The sequence below is a fragment of the Myxine glutinosa genome, chromosome 4, assembly GCF_964187855.1.
Source record: "Myxine glutinosa chromosome 4, kmMyxGlut1.1, whole genome shotgun sequence".
Lineage (NCBI taxonomy): Eukaryota > Metazoa > Chordata > Myxini > Myxiniformes > Myxinidae > Myxine > Myxine glutinosa.
In genome coordinates this window covers 12855649-12883602 of record NC_136264.1, presented here as the reverse complement: position 1 = coordinate 12883602, position 27954 = coordinate 12855649, and the positions used below count along the sequence as shown (strand labels likewise).

Here is a 27954-nt window from a genome sequence, read left to right as displayed (position 1 = left end):
CTTTGAGGGTGAGGAGAGCGTTATGTGATCTACAGGGTATCCACAAAGTCGTGCATCATAGGAAATTATTTAATTGATTATTTATCACAGGAAATTAAATTGTTTAATTCAACAATTAGCCCGGATATGTTGAAGAACATTCAGAGAAATCAGCTTTTCCGTTTACAAACATGTTTTGGGATTGGTGGGACACATTTCGAACAACTGATGTAGCCAACCTTACAAATAAATGTTTTGCCTATGATGCGCGACTTTGTGGACACCCTGCAGATCGGGACAAGCTATCGGCAAGGCAGTCTGCATCAGAGAAATGGGATACTTTCAAGGAGCAAATGTATAGGGCGCAAACTAAGGATGTTTGATAGGCTCAGTCGATGATTATTTTGCTTCATCATTGATTCAAGAACAGTTAGGGGAATTACCAGCAGCTGAAAGATTCTATTGAGATGAGGAAGGGCTTTTGTGGAAGTTTCATGGAGGAAATAAAGAAGCAGGTAGGAAAGCAAAAAGAAGGTAAAGCTCCAGGGCCAGGTATCCAAGAGTATAGATTGTGGTGCCGGTTAGAGCAGATATTCGTTATGTTGAGAGTCGATAAGCATGATAACAGGTCATGTAATTGTGACGTTAGCAGAGTATACAAGTGTGATGTTAACCGTTATGTTTAACTGCTCAATGGATTCAGGACCCACCTGAGGATTGGAGAGTAGCAAATGTAACACCGTTATTTCAGAAATTGATGTGAGCAGGGTATCTCTTAGTATTGGTCACCACTTCTGAGGAAGAACACAGTAAGAGGTTCTATCTCTTGAACTTGTAGGCCTCACACTTCTCCTGGGCCAAGCGCATAGCAAAGCTGGCCTCCAAAGCCAGCCGCAGACTGGCCGTCCTCCGTCGATCCAAGTCTTTCCCTGGGGAATCAGAGTTAATCACAGTCTGTAGCTCACTGGAGTGCATACTTATCCATCTCCTCTATGGGCTTGGGCCCCAGCATCATATATATCATATATCATATATACAGTATATATATATATATATATATATATATATATATATATATATATATATATATATATATATATATATATATATCTGTCTCTGTCTCTCTGTCTGATTATGTGGAATCTAGAGCTCTCAAATATTGGAATTTGCTGTAGCGAGGACAAAACACGAGGTTTGTTGCTTTCACATTGCAGGCCTGACCCTGAACAGCAGCTGCAGCCTGTACACGTTATTCCATGAACCCTCGTCCACAGGGTGACTATAGGTCTCAGGACACGGTTTAGCTGCTCATACAAGATTTGTTTATACCATGTATTTCTAGTTGTTTTTTTCAGATAATACAAGTTATACATTAAACCAAGATGGCAGACACCAGTCAATTTGCAGTGGAAGAGATATACGCACCACGATAGGAGAAACAAACTAGACGATGAAACAGGTGCAAGAAGACTGAGGAGCGTTTTGGAAATCCAGCACTGTCAAAATGAAATCTTCATCTTTGGGGAAAAAAGGAATTTCAGACTGGAAGTGTACTCGACAACAAGCGCAGCGGACGACCAAAAATTTCTGATTTGGGAATTCCAAAAAATTAAAACATCTATTCTCAGATCTCCGAATAATCGCTATGAAAATGTTCTGCAGAGTTGGGTGTTACGTGGCACAATAAGAGAAGACCTTCACATGAAACCATATAAACCAACTATCATATGTGACTTGTCAGATGCAGATCATGAAAACAGGTTGACAGCTTGTGACGGACTGTTGCAGCACTTCGATACTATTTCTAAAAGATCACAGATTTTGGCACCATAACGCATGTTATTTGGCACCATGACACATGGTATTTTGGAACCACAACACGTGTTGTTTGGTTCCGTAATGCATGGTATTTTGGCACCACAACACATGGTATTTTGGCCCCACAACACGTTATTTGGCACCACAACACATGGTATTTTGGCACCACAAGACATGGCATTTGGCACCATAACACATGGTATTTTAGCACCACAACACATGTTATTTGGTACCGTAACACATGGTATTTTGGTACCACAACACATGGCATTTGGCACCACAACACATGGCATTTGGCACCACAATACATGTTATTTGGTACCATAACACATGGTATTTTGGCACCATAACACATGGTATTTTTGCACCATAACACATGGTATTTTGGCACCATAATACATGTTATTTGGCACCATAACACATGGTATTTTGCATTGGTTTTGACACTGCACATGGAGAAAAAAAAAAAAGAAGACCTTTCTGCACACTCTATTCCACCTGGGAATGGAGAGTGGTGACCTCCTACACACTCAGCTGACTATTCTGCCTGGGGATGGCGAGTGCTGTCGACCCATCCAGGATTGTAACCTGAACCAAGGAAACCGTTTCAACAGAACGGACGCGCTCTGTATCGAGCTCGGAGTGTGAAAATAATATAATATGACGGTAATACATTTTATTTTTTATTTTTCTGCAATACATACTTCCATATGCTGATTATGTTACCGGTATTGGTTATTTTGGAATATGGAAAAAACTATTGAGGAATTTACCATCATGTTATAGATTAATATCCATGCTGCATCTCACACTTTTCCTACTGTTTCACTCCTCACCTTTACATTCTCTCTTTTTTTTTTTTTCCCCTCACATTTATCAATGCAGATATTTTATAGCCTGGCCTAAGTTGGTAAGTTGTTGTTGATAAGCCTGGTTGATAACTCTTAAGTTGATAAGCCTGGTGTTGGCTTAGCGGTTAGGGTGCCGGCTTGGGATCCTAGGATCCTGGGTTCGAATCCCGGTCGATCGCTGAATTAACGCCAGGGGGGTTGACTCAGCCTGTCATCCTTCCGAAGTCGGCAAATTGAGTACCAGCTTGCTGGGATGAATGATCACGGTGTGTACCCCGATTTAGAATAGGTACACCGTATCCCTGCGCATCGTAAGAGGCGACCAAGGGTTGGCGTCAGGAAGGGCATCCGGCCATAAAAACATTGCCTCAAACAGGGAACCATGATTGTCATGGGGCCCGCAAGGCTAACCCCCGCTCTGGCGGGGAAAATGGCCTTAAAACGATCATTCATTCATTCATTCATTCTATTGGCATAGTACACAGGGGCACTGCACCATTAGCACAGCACAGCACACAGGGGGCACTGCATCACAGCACACAGGGTGCAGCGCATCATTAGCACAGCACACAGGGGGCGCAGTGCATCATTAGCACAGGATACGAGGAGGGGCAGTGCATCACTGGCACAGCACACAGGGCGCAGCGCATAATTGGGGACACACACACCTAGCGGCTTTGGTGTTGTAATGGTTCTGACATCAACAGTTGTAATGACTGAGTGTCCGCTCAGGGTATGAGAGGTCAGAGGTTAAAACCCTGCCAGAGTCGGACCTCATAGAAGACTACAGGGGTACTAGACGAGACGGATTTATGGAAAAAGGCCATGTATAAGCTTATTGGTGCATTTTTGGGTAAAAGTTAGGAACCTCACTTTTTAACATAATTAGGGTATGCTGAATTTGATTAACCCGGTTCCCAAGCCGAATTTGATTAACCCGGTTCCCAAGCCGAATTTTGAGTTTTGACCTTCTAATTAGCATAAACAAAATGGCCGCCAAATTGCCATTTTTTGACATTCTTGGGACAAGCATTTATATATCATGTATATGCATGCAGGTCTATGTGTCATACACCAATTGATGCTGTTTTAAACAATCTACCGAGAGGTTTGTCCACAGCACTGCTACCATTTCACGCATTAACTGGGTGACACCACCTCCTAGTTTGCAAATCACACCAAATGAACATCATGGAAAGTCTTCAAAGAGCACCATAAACTGCTGAAGAACTTGGGCATTGGTGAACTCACAGAGGAGACAATCAAATCTGCAGAAGCGTTTGTCTGCAGAATATATAATGTGCACAGAACAACCTCTGTTGATTCAGCACAGCATATGTTGTTCTCCAAGACTGGTAAACCAGAAGCAATGCCACCGACAAGTGATGCTCTTCATTTCCATTTTATGCGAGTACACTATCAAGCCATGGTATGGAGAAATGCTCATTGTGCCATACCTGACCTTCCTGCACCTCTGGAAATGGGATGGAAACGTGGTGATTAAGGACTGGAGCCTATTCTGATGTCACTGAGTCCAATCTCAGAAAATTGCCTCGAGATGATTTGTTGTGCATGCCAGAGCAATGCAAGACTCGACGCTGCAAATGTCGCTATTCAGAGTTGAGGTGCACATCAATGTGTGCCTGTCAGCAACAGAGTGATGATCAGACCCCCTGTATGAATTTGATGTAGTTTGGCAAAACAACATGTGTGACATTCCTGAATGTTTGTGCTTCATGGCCATGTATACTTCATTTTAGAATAAATGGTTGTATGAAACATTGTCTTATTAAAACCATTTCCCATTTTATAGTGTCCAATTTCAATATCAGTTTGAATGTCTCTTTCAATATGTCACCAACCTTAATATAGACTAGACAGATTTATGAAAAAAGGCCATCTATAAGCTTCTAGGTGCATTTTGGGGTAAAAGTTGTAAACTTAAAGTAAAAGAGCTGCATGTATATACATGGTATATAAATGCTTGTTCAAAGAAATTGTCCAAAAATGGCAATTTGGCGGCCATTTTGTTTATACTAATTAGAAGGTCAAAAACTCAAAATTCTGCTTGGGAACCGGGTTAATGGAATTCAGCATACCCTAATTATGTTAAAAAGTGAGGTTCCCAACTTTTACCCAAAAATGCACCTAGAAGCTTATACGTGGACTTTTTCCATAAGTCCGTCTCGTCTGTAAGGGGAAATCCAAGCCCAAAGCTAATGAGGAGAATCCCAAAAATATAAAAAACAAATACAAATTTGGAAATAAAAACCTGGAGGTAATGGCTTCTCAAAGCAAATTTAAAATCGTGATGATCGCAAGAAAGATAAAAAAAACATGACAAAGTCCACAAAGGGAGAAAACAAAACCGCATGCTTGAAAATAACCCGAAAAGATTCCACCGCAAACTAGGGAAACAAAAGCAAAACTTGTCAAATCCACCTGAGAAAGATAAACTTTAAAACAACTACTGTATATTGTTGCGGCTTTCAGAAACGTCGGCTCTCCCCTTATCATGGGGGGATTAATCCCCTTGTCCTCTATCTGGCCGACACGATCCTGGAAGTTATAACGTCCTTCCCGGGCAGCGTTAGGTAGGGTTTTTAGGACTAGGGATTCGCTATTACCTAAGTACTAACGCTGACCGGAAACGAGGAGATAACTCCCGCTCGAATCACGGATATCAGGTGGAAACGCCGAGCGGATAGCGATCCGCGATCCGAGCTGTTAACAATGGCTAACCCGATTTATAGCGGTTGGGATCGTGCCACGTTTACCCAATGGAGAAAAGACTAGGACAATCGGATTAAGGAGAATCCAGAAAGAACAAGGCAATTTATTTGCAATGCACAAAGAAGAAGAGGAAACGAAAGAATGTACAAGAAAGAAAGAGGAAGGAAAAGTACACAGGGCAGTCTTAAACAGTCTTATTCTATTCCCTGGACACGGGCCCGGTCACTCTCAGATTCGGTCTCAGAATTCAGACACGCGGGGGGTGTAGATGGTAGGGTGGAAGGTCCGGCGATGGCGTCCAGGCTCCGGTCCTGCTCCTGTCCTCGACCCGTACCAGCAGACGAAACTCGGCAGGCAGCTCTCCACGTAGTGTAGTGTGAGCGGACAATTATAGTGACGGGGAAAGGTAAGCTGGGCTATTGGCGTACGTAATATGCGTACCGGCGCTTTGACATGCGCTACCGGTATTACCCGCTCCAAGCGCCCCTTCCCCAATGTCCTTCGGCATGCTGCAGTTCTCGGCAATACGTGCCGCGCGCTCGCCTGTTGTAAAGCTGGTTGCCACAGTGTGTCTCTCCCTCCCATACTCAACTCTCGTACCACTTATTTTGCACAACGCGCTCGCCCAGTCAGCCCTCTCGTAAAGCGCAATTCCTTCGTAATCGCAGCAGTCCCCTCTTGGTAAAGCGCATATACTCTCGAGTCCTCTCAACCTTCCCCAGCGAGTCCTTTTACCAAGCGCGATTCCTTGCAGGCTTCCTCTTGGTAAAGCGCATATACTCTTGAGTCCTCTCAACCTTCCCCAGCGAGTCCTGTCGAAGGGCTTTGCGTGCGCGCTTTTATAAACCAAGCCAGCGAACGCTCTCGAAGCCCAAACCACGCCCGGTCAGGCGACCTCACCTCAGCCCTGGTTGGCTGGTGTTGGCTTACCGGCTCCACCCTGATGACTGGTTGACGTGGCCGCACCTCCATCCTGGCGCTCCGCCCCCTTTTCGGGCCTCACCTCGTGGCTTTTGGCTGGGTTGAGCGAGCCCAAGGGCAGCGAAGGCTGCTGGCAAAGGAGCGTACCAAATTTGGAGGGCCGATGGGGCGCAGACGGGAGAGCGCTTAATGGCGTCGCTTGGAGGGAGGCTGCAAAATGGACAAAGGGGCCTACTCTTATTTGTTTGACGCAACGCAGATGCAACTATTGGGAATGGCCTTATCTAAACACATACTATGAAATAACTGACGTCCTATGGTGACCTACGTGTTTCTTGTGGCCTATCTATGGGGTGCAACCGTTAACCTTTAATGATGTTATATTTACAAGTGTGGGTTCTCAAAACCGCAACAATATGTTCTCCAGTCACTACGCTCGAGCATTCAACAAACTTATCCAAGGGGAGGAGGCCTTGGATGAGTGGCTTAAAGTAGGTAACACCTTCCTCATCCCAAAGTCTGAAGAGACCCATCTACCTCAAGTATAGACCAATAATCTGTCTGCCAACAACATACAAACTCCTGACAGGAATCATCACAGAAATGATATACCATCACCTAACACAAGAAGGAGGCCTAGAGGCAGAACAGAAGGGATGTAAAATAGGATGCTACGGAACGATAGACCACCTCCTGCTAAACAAGGCCATATTCTAAAATTGCAAAAAAAGAACAAAATTATCCACAGCATGGATAGATTACAAAAAAAACTTTTGATGGTGTCCCAAATTCATGGATGATACAATGCATACAATTGTACAAGATCAACCCACAAATAATCAAACTGATTGAGAAAGCTATTGATCTATGAAATACCACACTAATTCTGCATCACTCAGAAGGAAAGATTGAAATACCGGGAGTAAAGATACGAATCCGAATCTTCCAAGGAGACAGCCCTTCCTGTTTTGCCTGGCCCTGGACCCACTAAGTAACCTCATTAACGACCAAGGACATGGATACACCCTAACATCCAATAAAATAACATCCAAAGAAACAAGAAAGGTGACACATCTACTGTATGTGGATGATTTAAAACTCTGCACCGAATGACAAAAAATTGGCAGAACAACTGAAATTAGTGAAACGGTTCTCCGACGACATCCAAATGGAATTTGGCCTAAATGAGTGTGCCAAGTGCACATTCGTTTAAGGTAGACCAACAAAATCGGACAACATAAAAATCGACCTAAATATAACAATATAGGAGCTAGATAACGAAGCATCTTACAAATACCTTGGAGTGGAAGAGGGCCACCAAATTTGTCACAAACAAATTACCAAAGAATACCTGCATAGAACGAGGCTGATCCTGAAAACATATAGCACCCGAGAAACAAAACTAAAGCCATAAACCAACTAGCAGTACCAGTGTTCCAGTACAGCTGCGGAATAGTAAACTGGCCACAAGCGGATATCAAAAAACTAGATATCAAAATGAGGAAACTCATCACTATCCACAAAATGTTATACAAAAATCAGTGCATCCCGAGAATGTAGCTGCCGAGGAAAGAAGGATGACTGTAGGGTTAGCGGAGTACGTGAAAAGCTCAACAGATTCCTGAATACAATTTGTGTACAATCATGAATACAACAAAACAGAAAAGGTATCTCCCACTCACCTTGCAAAAATCTTCCAAACACAGGTGTGAATAGAAGATGTCACACACCAAACCGAAACAGCAACGCATACAGCCGCAACAATTTCAAAAAAGACGAAATAAAAATACAAGATGAAATACCAGCAGATATATATAATGACAACTGGAAGAAAGACAAAACCTCAGGAAAAAAAAAGAATTGGACAGATTGGCGATAGACGATCACTGGAATGGCTAAGAAAAGGTCAACTGGGACGGTAAATTAATCATTACTCATGCCCAAGATCAAGGATACTACAACAATGGATTAAAAAAGATGGCGGGATTGAGTCAATGGGACAAGTGTAGGTTCTGAAAGGTAGAAACAGAAAGCACGAGTCACCTCCTATCAGGGTGTAAAAAAACTCATGTCAGAGCAGCTCTACACCCAAAGGCACAACAAAGTAAGTAGAGTAATCCACTGGCAAATCTGTAGAAATTTCAATATCCCCGTTACACAAAACTCATGGAAACATGAACCAAAAGTAATCATTGAAAACAAGGACGTCATGCTCACGTTTGACCTGATGATTCCATCAAGTGTGAACATAGAAAACAAAGCACTGCGACCGGATATAGTACTCAGGAACAAAAATGAAAAGACATTGCTGATTGAGATATTACATATCAGTACCCAGCGATTTTGGCTTAAATAATGCAGAAATCAACAAAATGACCAAACACCAAGACCTGAAGAATGAAGTGAAAAGATCCTGGAAGCCGAAGAGTGCCAAAACTGTACCAGTGATAATTGGGGCAACAGGAATGATAAATAAGAACCTTACAGAGATCTTCAAACCATCCCTGGGAACATTATCACAAACAAACTACAGTTGGAGACTGTACGGGGCTGGGTGATGATCCTGAAAAGAACCCTTGGAACAAAACTCTGAGAACAATTATGGAGATAACAAGCAACGATATATATATATATATATATATATATATATATATATATATATATATATATATTGTTACCGATCGCGGTTTAGATGTTATGATGGGCCGAGCGGATGGTCCAACCGCGACCGTTACAGGATCCCCGACTCACCCGATTCACCCAGAACTTTGGCCGTATCGCACCGCAGCTATTCAATAGGGAAAAGACAAAGGCGACACGGATGTGAAGAAGAAGAAGAAGACAAAAAGGTTGGAAATACTACTAAATTTATTCCTACTATTTACATGCTCAAAGTAACCAAGGAGAAGGAAAGATAATAAAATAATATACAGAAGGATCAGAGACACAGTGCAATTATTAGCTTATACAGACTTAATTAACCCAGGGACAGAACAAACAAAACAAACTCACGTACACAAGAAGGGTGGAAAGGCAGGAGGTGGATGGCTGGAGGGAGAGGAAGGTCCAAGGGGGGTCCCGCAGCACAACCGGCGCGTTTAGCAGCCGCCGTTCCTTTACGGCCCTGCTCCAAACCGCCGTTCAGGCCCCCAAGCTGCTGTTGTGGCTGCTGTGGACGTCGCGTGCTTTGCCAGGCCTTGTCCGACTCGTCTGGTCCAAACCCTCAACTCTTTCTTATGCATTCGTTCACTCTTTACCACCGACTCCTCACCGCAACCAACGCAACCAACTGACCACCACCACCGACTCCTCACCGCAACCAACGCAACCAGCTGACCACCGACTCCACTGACTGACTCCTCCACTGACGACCAACTCACGACTCTCTCACTTGCTTCTTGCGTGCGCGTCTTTTATAACGCCTCCAGCGATCAAGCCGCCGGCCTTCCTGACACGCCCATCGGTGTGCTCACCTCGGCCCTGGTTGGTCACGCGACCCTCTCGCTCCGCCCTTTATGACGACGGGCGGCACGCCCCTCTTCCCCTCTATGACGAGGTGGAGACACGCCTTTCTTCTCCGACCCTGCCTCGTGGTCAATGGCGGTTATTGGAGGGGAGGTAATTGGCAATCGAGGCCCGGCAATGACGGAAGGGGATGTAAAAGGAAATGGAGATTTTGGGGATGGGAATGAAAGGGGATCTATTCTCTTTCACTGGTGCAATGGAGTACTTCAATTAATGGGAGACACAGCCTTACCCTAAAACACAGAATAAGAGATAACTATCAAACTGGGGTATTCTATTATTTGGCTGACGTGTATGCTTGTGGACTAATTATGGGATGCCCTTTCACCTTTACACAGCTCCGGAGGTAGGGGGCGCAGAATAAACAATAATAATAATTCACGCAATCAAAAAAATATACAGTCCTCATATCCGCAACAATATATATATATATATATATATATATATATATATATATATATATATATATATATATATAATCGGGAGATTGAATAAGACGCGGACGTAGCTTCAGGGCTTCGATCTTTAATTCGACAAGCTTTCGACCAACAAAGGTCTTCTTCTGAGTCTACAAACTTTGTGAGTGAACTTTTAGTCGGCAGGCCAAGACCCTTAAAGAAACTTTTGATGGCATTTTTTGTTCAAAGCTGGCAACCGGGCTAGAAAGTATCAGTATGGTCCAGGCTTTCAGAAACACCCGGTTGCCAAAATGAGATTTGACCTTGAAGGTCAAATTTGGGGGGTCAAAGGTCAAAAGAGGTCAAATTTTCAAAAAATTTTATTTTGTCTTGTCCTTTCATACAACATCGAGTCTGGTATGAACCATTGAATATTTAATGAGTTATAAGGGGTTAAACTTCTGTAACAATAGCTAAATGTGAATAGATTCATGAATGTAAATGCTTTTTACTCTTTGAATACGCATAATAAAATGCATTCAGTTTAAAGGTGAAATTTCAAAGTCGAAAGTCAAATTTTACTTTAAGAATCAATTGTTCCTGTTGGTAAATGTAAATGATGCATTAGGCAACTACATTTGAAGAAACAAGACATCATCTTCCATCGATTTGAGGTGTCGCCAAATCACTTCTCTTAAGTATCAGTTCCTGTCGTGTTCATGCATCCTTCAGCATCACAGCCACATGCAGGCATGCATGGTTGTCCAATCTTGTGGCAACGGCAAGCTTGTGTGCGACACTTGCTTTTACATCCACAAGTAACTAGTTCCAAACAGCTACTTGGAACAGATGGTGTCCTCATCCACACCACTTCTAATCGTCCGTCAGTTGCCTGCCAACCTCCAACCTGTCCGCTTTGATTGTCTTGGTGACCTTCTGCTTCCCATCCTGCACCGGTGTCTCGTAGAGGGTTGCGAACGTCTTCGATTTCTGGCGTTTCTGTCGATCGAAGAAAGGTACAGACTTCTCCACTAATCTCTCCTTCACATTCTTCAACACGAGATCTTTCCCCCTTTCGTCGGCAGTGAGGAGGTCTGCAGCTATCTCTTCGGTTGCAATGTCGTTGGTAGTCAGTGATTTCAGCTGTGTAATAGTGGGAGTTGCGTCGTCTTGATCGGATATTGTGAACGCCTTGAATCGTCGGAACTGAGCCTCAAGCTTGGACACCGCATCCAAATCCCGTGTCATTTTGGATGGAAGACCATCTTTACGAGTTGAGAAATCTTCGTCCGATTCGTCGTTGCGAAGACCGAATAGACGCATGGTGTCCTCTGATATCTGCGACCTTTCAGACCAAGTTGTGCAGAACCTGTCTCTTGCCGTGTCATTCCGTGTGATGCCAATTATACCATTTGAGAGCTTGCATACCTTGTTAATCCATTCAGTGGCTTGATCAACTGGAACTTGGTTAAATCTGCCTGCGTGTCGTTTCACTACAAAATTCCCTGCCAGGAATTCTTCGTGGACTTCTGGTGCGGTCTGTGCGAGTCCTCTCATGTCAGTGAGGTAAACAGGACCCCACCGGGCATAGTTGACATGGTCATATATGGTCAGCCATGGTAGCATTTCGGCAAATGAATCAAGATGGAGCAACCAATCCCCATCTCGATTAGCGCGGACGAATGATAATAAAATTTCCACCATCTCAAGGTACTGCAACCAGAAGGCATTGTTGGGATTCTGCTTCAGCATGGCGTGGAATTCGTCAGCTTTCTCTACATATTCTGTACGGTCGAGGAGCTCGTTGCATTCAGTCACAGCATTCAACAGACATTCATCTCGGGTTCTCGTACCATATTTCTTGAACAATGCTGATACTGCTGATCGAAGCACAACCAGTTCCTGATGGAGTTCAGGATTTTGCCGCTGTAGCCAATCCAAGAAAGCTTCAAACTTGATCCGACTAAGGGCTTCATAGGCCCAGATATGTCCCTGAATAGCCCTGTAATAGTGTTTCCCATCCATCATTGACTTGGCAGCATTTGGTCCAAAGATTTCAGACTCCACCCACACATCATCTAGGCCTGCACTTTCCATTTGCTGACCAATGGCCCGAAGGAAGTTGAAGGAGATATGGAGACCACCAAGCAGGACAACTACTTCGCTGTACTCTTCAGAAGCCCACACAATCTCCTTTGCTTTGGCATAGAGAGGCTGATCGAAGAAAACGATGGTATGGCGCTGTCCAAGGTATCTGCTGAGCTGGACAAATCGGTTTATGATCGTGGTGATGGTCCCATATTCATCCGCAGTAGCATTGAGGATCGGTGCCATTCCCACCGTCGTCACTGGTGGATCTACGGTACTCACACACTCGTTGAATGCTGCCCATGGAGGAACAGCACAGCCATTACCTGTGTCCATCCTGGAGATTACCCAGACGTGAGTCATTCGTGTTGCTGCCTTCCTACATGGACTACTTTTGAACCAGTCATTCGGTTCAATGCTAGAAGCATTCGGAATCCTGGGTTCAACTCTTGTGCCAATAGGTAGTTTGGGGGGATCGACATCATGCAACTTATCGACAGTCTCCTTTCTCAGAGCCTTCTCTCGTCCGTGCACACGCTTAACAGGAGTTCTTGGAGGAGGTGGTCCGCGTTGCCAAGCATTGCACTGTGTGCAATGGTATGAACCTTGACCACTTATTGTCGACTCGTTGACATCTATGTTGTCAGCTGATCCTAAGATTAGCCTACCAGGTTCATAGGGTACCAAGCCATCCGGGATGTACGTGTTGTTATTTTCCTCAAATTTCCAAAGAATGTCACTCGCGATACTTGTGTCCATGCGTCTTACTGTGTCGACACCTATTGTACCACCAGCAGCATGAAAGAGATCCACCAGTTTCTCTGATCTTGTGGCTTGGTGTAAGGTCATCCCCAGGCCGACATGCTTTGGAGTCAACTTTTTCCCCTTTGAAAGCGCAAATACAATGTCCTGAGCGATATTTAGTATTCTTTGCTTCGTTGAACTTGCAGAACTTTCTATCTCTCCGTGATCATCAGTATCCAACACATCAGTCCCACCAAACAGTACAGAGAGAAACAGATATAAGCTATCTGGAATAATGGCTTCCACTGCGTCTGTTGTTAGACCCCTCCACACTTTATCGTGACCAGGCATCCGTTCCAAGTCTGCTCGAAGTTGAAGGGCAGAGTGAACAATTTCCTGCAGTTCATTGACTGGTGGCAGCTGTATCGTGGGTGCGTCATCTTCATCACAGTCATCCTTTCGGTCAGAGATATCCGACAGGGCACAGGCAATGACATACTGAGATTTGTCACTGGGATAAAGAAGAAGTTGTGCTTTTCGATTACGTGGTCTTATGAATGAACCTTCGTCACCAATAACATTCTGTAATGCAGTATAGAAGGTCTGTCTTCTGGACAAGAAGCTATCAGGGATATCTTGGTTCTTGGCATTGCATAGTTCTACATATCTCTCCCAAGCAGTTCCCATATCGTACACATTACCAACGGACAGACCCTCCAGTAACATGTCCCCCAGGGCATTCAGGGCTGGATCTGAACACAGAGAATGACGGCCTTTTGTCTTTTTCACCCTCCGCTCAAATTCAACAAAGCATTGCTTGTGGTACTTCCCCTCTGCAGCAATTAAGTCTACAACATTGGCCATCCTAACTGACATGACAACGTCCTCTTTTGACAAGTCGATGATCTGTTGCGAAACTTGCATTGTCATTACACTGTGGAGCTGAGCCTTTCCTGATCGTTGGCAGAATATACAGTGTTCCCATTCAACTGAGGCATGCCCATGCTTACGAGATTCATACGACGAACTTGCAGTTTGTTCATCCATCCTTGCTGTAGTGGTAGTAGATTCATCAGCTGCCTGTTCCTTGCTCCTTCGATGTCGTAGTCGAGACAAGCGATTCTCCGATGCGAAATTTATGTAGCACGTCTTGTGCCACTTCATTACTTCATCAGCCCAGTCCTCATCTGTTATACTCATCAGTCTGTTCAAAATAGCCAAGGATGCCCGATCCTTAAGACGTCTCCTTTCAGCAGCAGCTTGCTGGATCTTTGTTTTCCCGTCAGCAGAAGCCAGACTTAGCTTTTCGTTGCGCCTTACCCCTTCTTGGCAGATAATACAACTGGAATAATCAACAGTTGCACTGGTATCTCGCTTCCGTTTCAGTGTGGCAAGTGGAGGGAGTCCATCACCATCCATTTTTGGAACCTGAAAAATAAAAGGAGAAGCATCATTAAAGAATGGTTATGCGAGTGTTATATAATAACACAAAAAGCAACACATTATTGAGAATTTGGCATTTATTTTCGAAGATGTCTTCATACCAAACTCGATGTAATATGAAAGGACAAGACGAAATAAATTTTTTTGAAAATTTGACCTCTTTTGACCTTTGACCCCCCAAATTTGACCTTCAAGGTCAAATCTCATTTTGGCAACCTGGTGTTTCTGAAAGCCTGGACCATACTGATACTTTCTAGCCCGGTTGTCAGCTTTTAACAAAAAATGCCATCAAAAGTTTTTTTAATCGTATTCCCTGGGGTTGGCCTGCCGTATATTTGGCGTGGCTCTCCCTTCTGTATGCAATTTTTTACTCACATCACACATCTCACACACATCACCATACACACTTGACTGATATACATGCCTGCTGTTTTTGTAGACTCAGAAGAAGACCTTTGTTGGTCGAAAGCTTGTCGAATTAAAGATCGAAGCCCTGAAGCTACGTCCGCGTCTTATTCAATCTCCCGATTATATATTCAATGCAAATGAGACGCCCTGCTCGTACTGTGGAGTTTCTACTATTTCTCACAGTTATATATATATATATATACACATTCACACACACACACACACACACATATATATAATTAATTTAAGAAAATTATATATATATTTGTGACCGGTATTGATTATGTGTATGTAATGTATGTACACACACACACACACATCAATAACACTTAAAATGATATATGACATAAAACTTATAAATACGGAGAAACAACCATATGTTGTTCACCATTGCGCAGGCTTATTAACGGCGTCACGTGGTTTGTGAAATCTCAAAAGTCAATGTCACAACCGGCATCCTATTGGTCAAGGGCGATGACGTCATACGCGTATGTATTGAAAGTTCTCGGTACCTCAGAACCGACGCGCTTCCCCCAACATCATGCTCCGTGCTTCCCCATTATCTGTGCTCGAGCGAAGAACGTGCTCATGGCTCGCTCCGTCGGCCGCCCTTCGGCGCGTCGTCTCGCCACAAGTCGTCACAGGGCGAGCAGCGAGGCTCGCTCATGCAAACGTCCCTAGGAGCTGTCCGCGTCACGTTGCAGGTACAGGTACAGGTACAGGTCGATATTCCAGTAACGTTGTTGTCTTTACCGACGATTCAAGTTTACGTAAGTATGACCAAGGTGGCACCATGAGGTGATTGTGCATTGTGATTCCAGCTCAAAGGAAAGAGCGAAATTCGATTTGGGATGAATAATTGAGTTTGTAAATCTTCCACACCTGTTTGGTGTTCCCATCTAAGCACTGGAATCTCAATTCATGGTGGAATCTCAAGTTCCAATCCCGATGTACAATCTTGTATTTATTTCGCCGTTAATATATACTATTACAGTATTGGTATTACTAACCGGTCTCACCTATTCTGTTCCTGTGATATAAATAACAACACCTTTTAATGACTTGGTTCCCATCTGAACTCCTGGCTTCCAATGCAGGTAATCCAGGTTGTTGTTGTTTTTTTTTTTGTTTGTTTTTTTGGATACTGAATCGAGGCTCGTGAAAGAGCTAACATTTACTTCACAAACAAATCAACCAGACAAACAAAATATATAAAAAGAGGGAGCGGAAAACAAGATGGGGAGAGAAGGGGAAGCACACAAACACAACATTTGAGAGCAGGGAGATGTGTGGCAGGGAGAGGGCTTGGGGGGAGGAGGCGTGGGAAGGGGGGGAGGAGGCGTGGGAAGGGGGAGGGAGAAGTATAAAACCCAAGGACTTCCAGGACAGAAGTTGGTATTTCAAAAAAGTGGAACTGGGGTGAAATTAGCGGGGGTAGAAAAGATCAAGGTTTTGGATGGGGGAAGATAAGAGATGGTGGTGAACAGCTGTTTTAAAGACCTGGAGGGAGGAGTGGGATTGAAGAGAGTGAGGGAGTTTGTTCCAGAGGTGGGAGAAAAGAGAAAAGAGGAATGAAGGAGTGAAGGTGAGCAGAGAGTCTTGATTTTGGCAGTTTAACCATAAGAGGGTTGCAGGCAGATCTTGTGCGACCTGTAGGAATATTTGTGGGACAGAGCCCAGAGAGAGCTAGGGGGGCAAGGCCGGAGAGGAGTCGGTAGAAGACGGAAAGACCACCAACCTGCCTGCGGTGAGTGAGTGAAAGGCCCTTGGAGTTAGCTTCATCGCGGGAGATTCCAATGATTCTGAACGCTTTGGTTTCAACAGCGTGAAGACGAGCTAGGTGTGAGGCAGGAGCACCAGCCCAGAGGGGAGAGCAGTATTCCATTGAGCTGCGGATGAAAGCCTTGTATGTGGTGAGGAGCTCAGGTGTGCCGAGGGAGCACTTCGCACGACGGAGGATGCCCAGTCGGCGACTGGCTTTGGAGGCCAGCTTGGAAGTGTGGTTTTCCCAGGAAAGATCATGGCAGATTGTGAGACCCAAAAGCTTGAGTGACAGAACTTCTTGGAGAGGATTATTCAGAAAGTGGATGGGAGGGTTGTCCAGTCGGTCTTTTCGGAGAGACATCGTAAGAGTGTGGGATTTGTCAGGTTTAAATCCAACGTAAGCCTCCCATATGTTTGTCCAATGTCTACAAATGTGCTTGTCCGACATGTGGTGTACGTGTATCAGCTCCTTGGGGAGGAAGAGGAAGCGAGGTAGAAGAAGAGAGGAGGAAGAAAACGAGGGGAAGAAGAAGAAGAACAGGAGGAGCTGAAAGTGTCACTATATATATATATATGAGGAGGATCTACATGGCGTCCCAGAAATTTCTGGTCACGTGGTTCATGGGCGCCATTTTGTATCCACCTGTAGCTTATTCAATGAGTGCACAGAAACGGAAAAGAAAGTATTTATAATTATATATATATATATTTTTTTTTCATGTAATTATATATACTTTATTTTCCGTTTCTGTGCCAGGTACCATAAGTTGTGGACCCATGTGTGCACATTCAGGTGTGGTGCTGCAATCATATTGATAGATGGGTATAACTCATAAACAGACATAAATAATCAAGGAAACGTCTAAAGATCATTAATGACATACCATATGATATGAACATCCTGGCAAAGTTGCTTATAGGTAAACACGTCACTTGTTTGTCTGCAACACAAGTTTATTTATTTATTTATTTCAATTAGTCTACGTGTTGCAGTTAACATTGGTTAACAACATGTCAGTGTTCATGACGTGGTTAATGTGGCAATTTATAAGAAGAACTGCACTCGCCAGAGAGCATACCTCCGCCAGGCTGAACAGTTTACATTTTGTATCCCACTGACAGGTCAGATCTAGATCCAGACCATAACCAAAATCAAATCGGATTGTTCTCATTATCTACCCAACTCATCCACCAGGTTTCGTCTGAATCCGTCCACAAACTTTTGAGATACCGTGCTGTATATCGTTTTCGGTCCCATTTCTCAATGGTGCTTCTAACCTTCGGTGGCAGAGGTAATGAAGGGTTACGTGCACATGTGAAGGAATAGTACATGTACATGCAGGTTTTCAGCACATGCGAAGGAATATTACATGTACATGTTTTCAGCACATGTGAAGGAACACATTTGGGTTCGGTGAAGTGAAGGAACATGTGAAGGAACAAATTTCTACAAATGCATGTTTAAGCACATGTGAAGGAATATTACATGTGCATGCATGTTTCAGCACATGTGAAGGAATACTACATGTGCATGTATGTTTCAGCACATTTGAAGGAATACTGCATGTGCATGTATGTTTTCACTGTATGTGAAGGAATATTACATGTGCATGCATGTTTCAGCATATGTGAAGGAATACTACATGTGCATGTATGTTTCAGCACATTTGAAGGAATACTGCATGTGCATGTATGTTTTCACGGCATGTGAAGGAATATTACATGTGCATGCATGTTTCAGCACGAGTGAAGGAATACTACACGTACATGTTTTCAGCACATATGAAGGAATGTTTCATGTGCATGCATGTTTTCAGCACATGTGAAGGAATATTACATGTACATGTTTATAGTACATGTGCATGTTTTCAGCACATGCAAAGGAATACTACATGTACATGTTTTCAATACATATGAAGTAATACATGTACATGTTTTCAGTACATGTGAAGAATACTACATGTACATGCTTTCAGCACATGTGAAAGAATATTACACATACATGCATGTTTTCAACACATGTGAAGGAATACTGCATGTGCTTGTATGTTTTCACTGTATGTGAAGGAATATTACATGTGCATGCATGTTTCAGCATATGTGAAGGAATACTACATGTGCATGTATGTTTCAGCACATTTGAAGGAATACTGCATGTGCATGTATGTTTTCACTGCATGTGAAGGAATATTACATGTGCATGCATGTTTCAGCACAAGTGAAGGAATACTACACGTACATGTTTTCAGCACATATGAAGGAATGTTTCATGTGCATACATGTTTCAGCACATGTGAATGAATCTTACATGTGCATGCATGTTTTCAGCACATGTGAAGGAATATTACATGTACATGTTTATAGTACATGTGCATGTTTTCAGCACATGCAAAGGAATACTACATGTACATGTTTTCAGTACATACGAAGTAATACATGTTCATGTTTTCAGTACATGTGAAGAATACTACATGTACATGCTTTCAGCACATGTGAAAGAATATTACACATACATGCATGTTTTCAACACATGTGAAGGAATGCTACATGTACATGCATGTTTTCAATGCACGTGAAGGATTGTTAAATGTACATGTTTTCATTATATGTGAAGGGATATTACATGTGTATGCATGTTTTCAGTGGCACAGTACTTGTGTTGAAATAACTAAATTTGGAAAAAAGAAAGAAAAAAAACCCCTTTGACTTTTGGCTTAAACCCATTTTAATGCAGCTCTTTCCTTCCTTGTTGTTCTTTCTGAATTAATTCATTCATGTTCCCTTCGATTGCAAAGAATAACCTTCCTTATCCATACTTTCTCAAGCGTCTGGCAGGATGGCCCAGAGGTACACACTATGAACGGTCATCCCAGTGTTTCACAGGCAGGTAATTCATGTCTGTCGTCCCTCAGATGGACGTTAAGCCGGGCGTCCCATTTGCTGTCATTTGTTAGTGGATGTTAAAGATTCCACCGTGTCCATCGCTAAGATGCGAGGTACCACCAGAATCCTGGTGGAATTACAAATTCCTGCCCTGACTCGCTGCTGTAATATCTTCCTTTTGGGTGCAGAGGAAGACGGGTTGATGAGAAGACGGACGCATGACGCTTCACGCACGATGGGTGCAGGTTCGGTGTGTCGCGCTCGATGGATACAAAATGGCTTCCATTCCTAGTGTATAGGGACTCCTAGGCACCGTTTCGGCAGTGCATCCTCTAGGTCTAGGGGCATCCTATAGCCCTATATAGGGGCATCCTATAGGGCACTGCTTGAGCGGGGAAGTGGAGCCTCAGTGACTCCAAGATCCTTGCAATGTCGCATTTTTGCCCGAAGGTAGTGCTGGCGGATAATCCTGCAAATCCACAACTTTGCTCTGGGCCATGATGGAAGTGCTGTTTTGATGCCAACCAGCAGGTGTTCCACATAATCTGGGTTCCGACACCTGATGCTATTGAACATTGCACTGTATTACTTTCCTGCACAAAACACTCACTTCACTGCACTCTGATCTCCTTAAAAACCCGACTATACTTCTCTATAGACATTACCAAAACCATGACCACAATTATTGGCCAAGATGTATCATGATGCAAATGCTCTTCTCTTTTCTGTTTCCTCCTTCATGGACTTTTGTAATCGTTTCTTGTACGGACAATGTGCTGTTCTTCTTTTTTGGAGGAGTTCATTTTTTGTGAATTCTCAGAATGGGGAACGAGTCGAAGAGACCGACACGTTATTGTGTGACGATAAGAGTTTGGGTTTCGTGGACTATGTTGAGGATCTCGTGCCGAAAGCCTTTTGAACCTCGGGTTGCAGTTTCATTTGGTATGCAGCCTTGTGGGTGCTGGTTGCATCATTGCTCTTGGTATACCTGCCCCACCGATTCAGTGCCCCCTGTAGATGAGAGCAGGAATTTGTAATTTGGCACACCTGAACTCCTTCCCACTTACAAGGCCTTCTTCCACAGCTTGATGGGGGTACTGCTCTCCCCAACCTCACACCTTCCTCAACCTGACGCTGTGGAAACCAAAGCCTGCAATATCATTGGAATCTCCCACGATGAAGCCGAGTCCACAGGCCTATCACTTTCCCATCGCAGACAGGTCGATGGTCTCTGTCTTGACCGACTCCTTTCTGGTCATGCATCCTCTGCTCTTTCTATACTTTCTCCACCTGTTCTCCCTCACAGGTTTCTGCAGGATGCACCTGGTCCTCCATGGACCTTCTGAAACTCCAAAAATCCAGAATCTCTGCTCACCTCCACTCATTCGTTCCTCTTTTTCCCCTTCTGTGGAACCAATTTGCACATTCTATTCAATCTCGTTCGTCCCTCCAGGTCTTCAAGACGGCCATTCACCACCATCTCAGATCACCCCTCCCTCCCCCATCCAAAACCATGATCTTTTCTACCCTCGTTAACTCCACCCCACCCCCATGTCCATCTCATTCCCAATTTCCAGTTTTTCCTTCCTTGTAGTTACCGCACGTACATGAAGTGAAAGACAGGGTTAAGCAATTGGTTCACTTTGCCTGTCTGGCCTACAAACGTCAGTTTGGGATTGAGGAATGCCTGTGTTTCCGTTGAATGTTATATACTATTATCGGAAAACAAACCTGCAGTTTAGCAGTACTTTGTCTCCGAATTTGTCCCTATCTTACACGTACAAAGAGGAGTGAGATAATGTTTTTGCTCCGTCTGCCTGTCTGGCAATCAAACAAAATTGAAAATCATTCCAAACCAGAAACGTACTGTTTTAAGGATGTTATAAATGACACAAGCAACAGGCACAAAGAACTAATGTGACGTGTTAAATAAGGTGATGTAAAAGACACTGCATCAACGGCGGTATACCTCTAGATTTTTTTTTTCCTACAACCTTTAAAATTTTTTATTTTAATTGAATTATATAATTGAACACTGTAGAACACATCACCTTATTGGCAATTTCAAAAAGCTTTACGTCATTGTGACCAATCAAATTTGCCTCTTGTAGACCCCGCCCATGTCCGTGTTTCTCAAGAGTGTGTGGAGTAAGGTGTTCTACGAACCCTCTCGTTTCCTTCTGCGTCCATCTTGTCAACCCCATGCTTCCTCCCCTAACCCTCATTCCCCCCCACCGTCATTATTTGTCAAAGTCTCCCTCTATTTTGTCCCTCAACCCTGCTGTTGATTTCCACCTCCTCCCCCTCATTCTGCTGTTCCTTTTTTTTTCCATGTGCATCCTGATCTATTCAGTGTTCTAGCTCTTCCATGAGCCTCGACTCTGTATAAAATTTTAATAAAAAGACCCAATCGACCATGAAGATCCCAATCATTGAGCCAAAAGGTAAATTACTTGATGAAATAACCTATTATCTAACGAAGGTTTATTATTTATTTAAAGATTCCTTTTTCGGTGTTTGGATGTTTGTTTGTTTTTTTTCTCTCCTTGTGTTAGACCGCTCACCTCCTGATGAACACCCGGAATGAGCGGCATATGGGAATTAGGTCTTCCCTGAGTGCAGGGAGCGCTCTCGATTCCCTTCACCGGGGACCAAGGTCCGTTTAGCCGTCGCTTCTGGGGCTTCGAGGGTGTGTTTGATCACGCACTTGCTGTGTAACACATGTGGGCTTCTCATGTCAGCCTTGAGTCATGATCGCTCCGAAAGTGGTCCTCTTTCATGAGGTGTTTTATTATGTTCTGTTATCTTTCTTTTGCTTCTTGCCTGATATGGTCTCGAGAGGACGGATTTGGGCGAAGGAGTGTGGGGGTTTTTTTCAGAGAGGGAGGCGGAGCGAAATGTGACACCTGCTGCGTCTCCATGGAGAGAACACAGTGAGGAGGGATTGCGGTAGCGAGTTGCTTGCTGAAAGCTGAAAGGGTAGAGTGCGATTAATGGGACCTCGAGGGTAACCTGTTGTTTTTCTTTTCTTTTTTAAGGTTAGCCGAGTTACCTAGCCATGTTTGCAGGGGCTCGCCTGCCTCGCGTGTGGTCCGAGAGGGAAGAGTTCCTCGTTTGGTGAGGCGCCATGGAGCTAGTCCGGACTGTGCGATTCGGGGGTTCGGGACCGCGTCAGGGCCTCTGGCTTCGTGGCCCCGCCGCGCCTGATGTCCGGTTCTTTTGCCTCGTCGGAGCGTCGGAGCCCTCTCCGTGCGACGTGAAGCTAATGGTGGTCACCGGGTCGGCAGGTCTGTGGAGATCATTGGATCGCTTTCGCCACCCTCCACCCCCACCAAACTTATCCTCTTGAATTTGCCTCCGGGTGGTGTGCCAGGCCAGGTGGAAGTTGCTCTCATGTCTTTATTTCTAGTTATTTTATTTGAATCCTGTCACATGTGGTGTGACTGTATGGGATTGCTGGTAAATCGTTCAAATTGATTATAAAGGTAGATTCATGCCACCGGGTTGCACTTTCTTCCCTGCCCACCTGCCCCACCCACTGTGGGATATATTTTCATATCTACAACTTGATAACTTCCATGTAACGTCCTTGGTGGTTAAGGCAACCCTCTAGTTTTAATGCACCGAGCCTCCTGTGTTTCTAAGTAATAAAATCTTGTTTAGAGTTTGTGTGTGTGTGTTGTGTGTGTTGTGTGTGTTGTGTGTGTTGTGTGTGTTGTGTGTGTTGTGTGTGTTGTGTATATATTGTGTGTATTGTGTATACGAGCAACGGTACCCGCCCTATGGGCGGGGCTTCAATTGGGAGGCCCAAATTAAAAGGCAAAATATCAGAAATTGAAGGTTTTTATTTTCTTTTATACGATTCATATAAACATCCGTTGAATCATATCACACGCAAATCATCAAAATCTAAACAGTATCTTTAGAATTTCAATAAAAGCCACATCACTGTTCATATCGATAAATATTATTCCATCGTGTTTCAAATCGTGATCGTGAATCGTGATCGATAATCGTGTTCACAATCGCTATGTCGTATGTACTCCCGATACGTGTACGAAATTCCCGATACGTGTAACTGTTCCAAATCAACAGTTAAAAGGATTTTGAGCCGATAGCTGTTACGGCCTTGGCAAGATCGATGGAGACGGCGATCTGTTAGCGATCGATGGAGACATGTTGCTTTCCCGGGTGCCTCACAAACGGCTGCACCGATCGCGCGGCACCCGGGAAAGCAACATCGTCACAATGAGAACAATGAACGTTATGCGAACACGAATGTTATGCGGGAGGCCAAACCTGAGAATGCTGCAGACCAAAGCTGAAATTGGGAAAACTAAATAGCCTATTTTACTCCTGGGGATCCCAGGATTAGGCCGAAGAAAATATAGTGCTGGTCTCTGGTCAGACCAAAGTTCCAGAATTGATGCGGCGATGCGGTTTTGTTTTTTTTCCTTTTTTTTTTTTGAAAAGCATGGATGGCACATATAGAGGTGTTGTTTTTGTGTCCTCATGCCTTGCGGTCCTCCTCATCTGCTGTGGCGCCGTCCAGAGAGAAATTAAAGACAGCCAATGGGACTGGTAGGCCTTTTTGTAAATAATGAACACAAGCTTAATAAGTTATTTTAAAATGTATTTATTCTGAAAATCATTCAGTTCTTCAAGCATATTATAGACTGACTTGCATGGTTGGTAAACGAGTGTTTTTTGTTTTTTTTAATGCAAACATGGTGTGAATACCTTGTTGTACTATTTCTACAAGTAGGCAAGGTAGCAGCATTTTCAAGATACCCAATACCCCTCACCTGTGATGTATTGTTGATCATGCTGGGTGACTTAGACCACCAGCACTGATCCCTATTTAGGAGGACTGTATGAAAATAGTGTCAGTACAAACTAGGTATCGATCAAAGTCAGTTTGAAATATGGATCTATGGATTTGGATGAAATATGGATTTGAAATATGGAAATATGGATGAAATATGTGAACAACTTTTTTCAATACACGTTCACAAGTGTGCAGATGGAAAAGCAAGTATGAAAATATAGCTTTATACCAGGTAAAAATTCTGTGTATGACAAAACTTATACATGCAAAAAGATGCAGATCTTGGAAGCAAGTAGTGGTGAAAATTAAAATACTGACGGGAGTGATGCATAAATGAAAGAATGCAAGAGAGGCCTATTGTTCCTTCATCATGTTCATTTCAAGTACATGTATCAATACAAAGTCTTAATTTTTCTGCAGCAAGGAAGTCGAAAAGGCTAGAAACCATTCCTCCCCATCACTGCAAGTACCAACAAATATTTTGCTTCAAAGACTTCTTTCTATTTGACTATTAGTTAAATATTAGAAGTTTATAAACTTCCTTTTTCTTTTCAAAATGGTTGACTTCGTTGGAGTAGCTTTGCAGGTGTGACATATTGGGTATATGTCCTGAGCTTGAGGTCCACTCAGCAAATCATCTCCCGATGCACAATGATAACAGACTGCTGCGGGCACCCCAGAAGAATAGTAGGTCACTTCAACTGGCTGAACACATTGCAGATCCTTCCTCACAAACACTCTCTTCAAAATATGCTCTCCCTCAGGATCTAAATCATGTGGCACAAAGTCTTCAAGGTCTGTCCCACAAGTGTAGTCAACTTGACTCAGGGCAGCATCCAGCTGATCTAGTTGCTCCTGTTTTAGCTTTCGTGCTGCATGAACGACCCTAGGTTTATCACACTCCTGACAAGAAACTGTTCTTTTGACACGTGCTGACATTTGTGCGGATGGATTAAAGGGTAGTCCATGGGCCGTCTTTTGTCCTTCTTTGAGTGATGGGCGGTCACGTTCAGTTGTCGGAGTTCCATACACTTCAGTAAACCCCTTGTAGTGGAGTCCATCAGCAGCCATGATGGGATCGGGAAGGTGATGGAGCTTTTCAAACTCAGCTTCTGGCAGTCTTGGGGCTTTGTGGAATTGACATCCAGGATCAGAACACTTTTTGACACAGAAACTGTCATGTCTGACTTGGCAGTGCTTGTCAAAAAAGTTCTTCAGACTATCTGATTTGTTTAGGACTTTCATGGTGGCTTTTGGGGGCAAATCTGCATCGATCTGGTGGACATGGTCATGAGGGGCATCCATTTCATCACGATTGGCAGGACTAAAAGATTTAAAGGGGACGTCCTTCAACTTTAACTGGCGGAACAGGGATGATATCAGGCAGATGGTGTCCTGGAGGCTATCAGACAGTGAGTCATTGAGGGCTGGGTCCTTTGTGGCAGCTGTACGGATGTCTGTAACACTATTGCACTTGGCCAGCAAAGCCTCCATTTCTGGTGGCATTTCCTGGCACATGACTCCAACAGCCTGCAGAGCTAAATTCAAAATCGACATGATTCGCTCACATGGATTTTTCCAGGAATGGCCAGGGTGGTGTTCGTACTCCAATGACGGCATCAAAATCACCCTGAAGGAATAATGCAATGAGTGACTGCTGTACCAAGAGGTAGTTTACTCTGTGGTCTGGACCACCATCGGAATACAAGAACATCACTTCCTTCAATGGTTCTTCACCACCTTTAAGAATCTTTATCATCTCTGTGACATGGCGCAAGGGTGAGGAGGACTGGAAAACTGAATCCTTCAAGGCAGTGTAGACTGACCCTGGTAAAAACTGCCCTCTATAGTCTCTGGAATGTCAATCTGAAGGACTACACTAGGTGTCAAGGTCATCTTGGTAAAGTCATGGCCCGACACCTCAAAGGACTGGTTTAGGCCTATCAGAACTTTCTTGCCCCTCTCGACTGCGGCAACTGGGTGTCCATGTTCACCAACTTTCACTTTATGTTTGTCATCAACACACAGCATTTCTGAATGTCCTCGCAGCATGACAGCCACAAACCACAAAACATCTCTCTCCATTCATCCTTTGTCAACCATGGCTGAAAATAAATCAATATAAAAAATTAACACAATCTGCACCCTCGAACCATTCACACCAGTTCATTCTGCATGCCTGACTCACGTAGCTAGAGCAGACAGTGAATCAGGTATTGGCAAATCATAATATATGGCGAGGGATTTATAGGATAGTGATTTTCATCATGATGTTAATACCTGTTCGAAAATGTTGCAGAGCTGCTGTGATAGTGTCACCAATTCATCATGGTTGAGTCCCTGTGGAAAGTGCTTATGTTTTTTGGGGTCATTAAATCCCATAAAAGAGTCAACATGTAAGGAACTCCACACAGCTGCTGTTGCAGGGTTGGTCTATGGGGGTCTAAAAACCAAAGTGTATTGCAGAGAACCCCCACAAAATGTTCTCCAAGGTGTAGGTATTCCCTCCTCCAACCGAGGTCACCGGCATGCAAAAACGTTAGGATGGAGTTGTAAAGTTCGAACTTCACATTTTTTGGTGTTGTGTCTCGAGCACGGGCAGGCATTTTTCTTTGGCAGACTGCATCATGAGTTCAAAAGCATTAGTCACCGCGGCCCTCTTTTGAACAACTGGCATGTCTACCACGAATTTAAAATACTTCCCGAATTCCAGACAGTCACTAACTTGTTCCGTAACGGGGATAGCTTGGAAAAATCCGCCGGGGGATAATCCAACCATCGCAGTGACCTTCGATCCAGCGTGTTCTGGGCCCAGAACAAATTGATCAGCACTGCCGGAGGCCAGAGTCCCATGGCACACCGATTCTTACACATAAAGAAGACTTGCCGAACCATCACACGATACAGTGCCGAAAGGTTGAAGAGTTTTCACTCCACAAACAAGAGATACAGAAATAAGCGGCATATTTAGACCACAAAAGAACTAATTTGACACGATGTTTGTCCTAGTTTTCATGACGCCGCCATTTTAATATACAGTACATGTGTTATGAGCCGGCAGCGCAATTCCCGCGAGGCGCGCATAATTGCGCGGCATTGTTTGTTTAATGTGCTCTATAATTGATAATTTGCTCTATATATAGACGGCGTGCACTGTGTTGTACGTACTGTTGGAAAAAAAAAAATGTTGACGCGCAGGGGCAAAATCGACGCGCGCGCGCTGACCAGAGACCGTAAATGTATTTTTTTTGGGCCTAATATCCACCCAAAATATCTTTGCGATCGGTTCAGCAGTTTTTACGGTACCTTCAAACACAGACAGAGACGGATGGACGGACAGACGGACGGACATTTGGTGAAGTATAGTAAGATTGTATAGATTGTATATAATTGTATACGTATATATTCACCATATATACACACAGGGTGGTCCAGAAAACCTGGGCACATTTTGAAGAATGATACCTGCAACAAACAACTACGTTTATTATTGTTCTTTGATGCAAAACAAAACATGATTACTCGTAAATGGATGTGACCGCTTCAACAGGGTGAGGTGCATCACGTGATA

The 27954-nt window shown here is 43.8% G+C and overlaps 1 protein-coding gene across 3 annotated transcripts in view; it reads left to right on the top strand.

Annotated features, from left to right (window-relative positions):
- The first annotated feature begins 15390 nt into the window (after window positions 1–15390).
- Window positions 15391–27954, top strand: part of LOC137424441 (uncharacterized) — a 106252-nt gene continuing 93688 nt past the window's right edge. The window contains exon 1 of one of the 3 annotated variants that reach the window (XM_068111901.2): window positions 15391–15612. In XM_068111901.2, the coding sequence (XP_067968002.2) occupies window positions 15450–15612 (163 nt within the window). In that variant the 5' untranslated portion in view covers window positions 15391–15449. Of the gene's footprint in view, window positions 15613–21890; window positions 22000–22466; window positions 22843–27954 lie in introns of those variants that run through there. The other 2 variants (XM_068111904.2, XM_068111903.2) reach the window with 2 other exon arrangements.